Genomic DNA, 4,415 nt, shown 5'->3' with positions numbered 1-4,415 from the left:
TTTATTTATGTAAAGAAAGCACATAAATTTGCAATCATAAATAGGCCAAACACACACTATTATTATTATTATTATTATTATTTTGAAGTAAGTCTTTGTTCACAAAATTCTTGCTAAAGAGACAAAGAGAGAATGACTGATGAGAGAGTAAACCCTGGATGGAGTCACAGAATTTTTGGACCATTGGACCAGAAATGGGACCAAAGGAAAGGAGATACTGATGGAGTGTTCGTACGAAGAAAGAACTGTCTCTTCGAGATACATTAACCATAGCCAATTACTGACACTGCTAGGCTTAGCATTGGAGAATGTTATTGATCAGAGAGGCCCCTCAACACAGCTGATGCTGATCACGCTACTTCAATTCAACCCCCCCCCTGTACCTGTTAAAGCAACAGAAACAAAAGCCTCTAAAATGGTTCTGAACCCCTGCTGCCTCAATACTCAACAAGTCACAATTTACCTCCAATTCCCAATACATTTATTGCTTTTTCAGTTTTTCCCACTAGGATTTAGATCCGGTGTGCAATTACCTCTTCTTTGGTTAGAGGGTAGAAAATTAAAAGTAGGGTAGAAAAAAAATTTTAATTTTCTACCCTGTTGGTTTGGGTAGAAGAATGAAAATTTGAATGAATTTTTTTTTTTATTTGGTTGAGAAGAAAAGTTAATGAATGGAAAATATAGTTTTGTTTGAGATTAAAAGTGAACTTTTTTTTTCCCAACCATTAAAATAAAATAACTATTGCTTGACTAGGAGTAACCGTAACTCTATAGCTGTTTTAAACTTTAAATGCAAATCAGATTGGAAAAGCTCGTGTTGCATGAGCTTTGACCAACTGGGGTAACGGTAAAAGAACTATACTATAACTACAATTATTTACACAACTTTAATAACCCAAACTTTATAGCTGCTTAAACTTTAAAAGCAAATGAGAATGAAAAAGCTTGTGTTGTGTGAGCTTTGACGAACTAGGATAACTGTAACAAAACAATACTAACACCATAACTATTTACACAACTTTTTTTTATATGGCCAGTCTGAAAAAAGTTGTATAAATAGTTGTAAACTCCGCATTTTTCAACAGTAATAACAAGTAAGGTTAAAAAGGAAGTCAAAGCAGCTTTTATTTCTCTCACTAACCCAATGGGAGGCTGCCACATGAGCCGTCCAACCTTGGTCTTCTCTGCATTTATCAGATTCAGACCTCGCGTGCGCCCACTTGGGCTTGGCTATTGGCTATAAGACTTCGCACAAGTCACCTTCACAATACAAAGACACAGTTACCATGTTCATGTTCATTGCCAGGTTTTCACTAAAGTATCTTTCATCATTTTCCTCTTTACCAAAATTTAAGTTTTTTACCCACCTATCCCTCTCGTCTCATATATGTGTGTTGAAACTTGAAAGATGACAAAAAGCAAATAAATAAGAGTGCAGAGAGGTTGGATTGGACTGCTCTGATTGTCACGTCTGAAAGCAAAGTATATGTTCTGATCAGTATTCTGATTTTGACTGGAATTTGGACTCTGCTCTCTCTTCATGCCTTCTTATCTGTCATGTGACATTACTTCCACAACCAATCCATCAACTTTTTTTCTGTGTCTCATTTCTTCTTGGATAGTAGTACTAGTAGAGACAAAGCTTTTGAAATATTAGCATAAAACAAACAAAACCCATTTACAAGGTACAATCGACCATTGACCATATATATATACCTAGTTCTAGAGGTAGCCATCCACATATAATACCATATTGTTATCATAGGCATAGCATAGTATTTTGTGCTTCTAATTTTATAATATTTCTTATTAATATGAAAAAATTGTTGATTCTATGTTACAACCCTTATCACTTGTCAATTGTCACCTTATCAACCACCACATGAAGCTTGAGCGATGGGATGGGGTGTGGAGTGAGACAATAATTTTGGATGCTATAAGCCTAAAAAGTGTAATTCCATGTAAGAGAAGTGTTTCTTACAGGTATTGTTACACATATGAGCAATGGTATAGTGATGTGGGGCATTTCAAATAGTGATATCCTAGTCCTCTTTAACTAATTAGTTAGCTAATTAGATAGTTGCTTAAGCATTGGTCAATAAAATTTAGATATTTATCAACCATCTAAAGGCTGTTAATGCTAAACAACTAGCATAAGTAGCAAAATATAAGGGCTAAATAAGCACTTTGTAGATCAGTTTTATATATAATTGAAAATAAGTCTTAAGAGCTTTTATTTGAACACTTTGTGTTCTTTGCGAAGTGCCTAACCACTTATTAATATGTTCTAAGCAACTTTTCATTTAATTTTAAATCATATCTCAGTCCATCACTTTCCTAGCCCATCACTCACAGAATGGAGACAACAATTTTGGATGCTTCAAAAATTAAAAACTAGTGTTTGTTACACACGTTATTACGCATCAATTTTTTGATCTAAAATTATTAGTTGAAAATAGAGTGTAACTGGTTTTATTCCTAATTCAGTACCAGTCTAGCTTGCAGCACAAACCAACAGTAACAGTATCTTGAACCCTTGAACAGACCCACCATCACCATCACCACCTCAAAGGGACAAACATTATGATCAACAACAAACAAACACAAACATATTTCTTTGTAACAATAAATAGCACCAATAGATCCATGAGAACACACACAAAAAAGAAGTATCAAGCACAAATATATGAGATTTTGCAGCTGGCTAAACGAAACCCATTTCACATTACCACCAATAGATCCAACTAACCACAATAAAACTGAGAATAATTAACAAAAACTACCATAGTAAATGTTTGAATATTGCATGTTATATATCATATGATCTAAGTCAATAAGGAGGACGAGAGGTGGGTCCCCAAGGCATAACATCAGGAGCAATGCAGTTGAGAGGGGTTGGACTTGGACTACCTACAGTATTGTAGATAGACATGGACATAGCATTTGTACTATTAGTAGTGCAAGTCTCCCTAGCGTTTGCATTTCCACCACCACCGCTAGAACCAATGTTAGGCTTAACCTCTTCATGATGAGCTTCATTAATGTCATCACTAGGAAGACTATGAAACGCAGGGTTGGAATATGTTGCAGCCACCACAACCACTAAACTCTCCGCAATAACTTTCCCACCAACAATCCCTCCAAACACTTGCCCTTGTGCCCCTGCAAGACATATACCAAAAGAAGAAAAGGAAACAAAAGAAGAAGCAGAAGAAGGAGATGATGATGAAGAAGAAGAGGGTGGTTTAGTAGAAGATGATGTTGTTGAATAACCAAGAAATGAACCCGAGAGAGAAAGGAGGTTGAAGGGTCCATGAAGGGAAAGACTTGGAGCGTGAGACACGGCGGGGTGTCTAAGTGTCACGTTGGACACGGAGCCTGAACCGCTAAGGACACTGATACCAACGTGTCTTTTGCGAGCAAACTGAATGAGAGTCTCCACGACGTCGTTGCCAGCGGAGATCTCGAGGATGACAGGTTTCATGGCGGAGTCACTGTTTTTGGTGATGACAATGGGAGGTTTGGGCTTGTTTTTGGACCCAGCTGGTCTGCCTCTGGGTTTCTTTGAGACTTCTGGGGTTGATCCAAACTCGGTGACACAAAGAGTTGTGGTGCTTTTTTTCTTGGGCTTGGAAGAGGATGATGAGCCAGGATTAGGTGGTGTGGGTGTAAAGAGAGTGGGCATGCTACGAGGGCTGTGCTCAGAGGACTCATCGTCTGAGGTGTGAGAGAGGTCTCGGCCCTGGGAAAGAGAGATTGCACCACCAAAATCCGCCATTGTTGGGAACTGTTTACCCAGAGCGAGTAATGGTTTGAGTTTGAGCACTGTGTTCTGTGGTGTTTAAGTTTAAGGAGGGGCTATATAGTCAGGTTTGAGTGTAGGGCCTACTTGGAGGGTCCCAATGGAGAGATTTAGTGAGAGAAAATGTTTTAGAGAGAGAGAGACTTTTGATCGGAATGATTAGGCACACGGGAAGGGATGTATCATGTGGTGAGGGAGACGACAACTCAAACTCTCTAAACAAAAATGGTAGGTACAATTGAAAGTGGGACCCGTGCTTGAGGTGGGGACCAAAGTTTCTTTTTTGTCTTCATTGGGTCATCTCTCTCTAGCTCCTCCTATCTCAATTCTCAAGATATTGGAAGAAACTTTTGACAATGGAACTAGTACCAAAAAGAGAGGAGGCCATAAGCAAAGCAGTTTTTTTTTTTTTTTTGGGGGGGGGAGGGGTGTGGGGGAACAATTTTATGATATTCTATGTTTATCCCATGATCTCCTAGGGTGATGATAGATAAGTTGGATTTGGGTTTAGTGTTGATAGATCCAATTATAATAGGTTTAAGTTCAGACTATCGTCGATCACTTATATATAGATTGTTAATTAATACAATAAGCTTTGCTTGATCATTGAATT

At 38.0% G+C, this 4,415-nt stretch overlaps 1 protein-coding gene across 1 annotated transcript; it reads right to left on the bottom strand.

Annotated features, from left to right (window-relative positions):
- Nucleotides 1-2,701: 2,701 nt before the first annotated feature.
- Nucleotides 2,702-4,125, bottom strand: LOC111988888 (AT-hook motif nuclear-localized protein 28). The gene has a single exon (XM_024020699.2). It carries the CDS (start codon nt 3,776-3,778, stop codon nt 2,831-2,833), a length of 948 nt encoding a protein of 315 aa, XP_023876467.2. The 5' UTR covers nt 3,779-4,125; the 3' UTR covers nt 2,702-2,830.
- Between the last annotated feature and the right edge of the window lie 290 nt (nt 4,126-4,415).

This window comes from Quercus suber, unplaced genomic scaffold, assembly GCF_002906115.3.
Source record: "Quercus suber isolate HL8 unplaced genomic scaffold, Cork oak 2.0 scaffold_540, whole genome shotgun sequence".
NCBI lineage: Eukaryota > Viridiplantae > Streptophyta > Magnoliopsida > Fagales > Fagaceae > Quercus > Quercus suber.
Note: the sequence above shows the minus strand (reverse complement) of the source record. Positions and strands in the feature narration are given on the sequence as shown.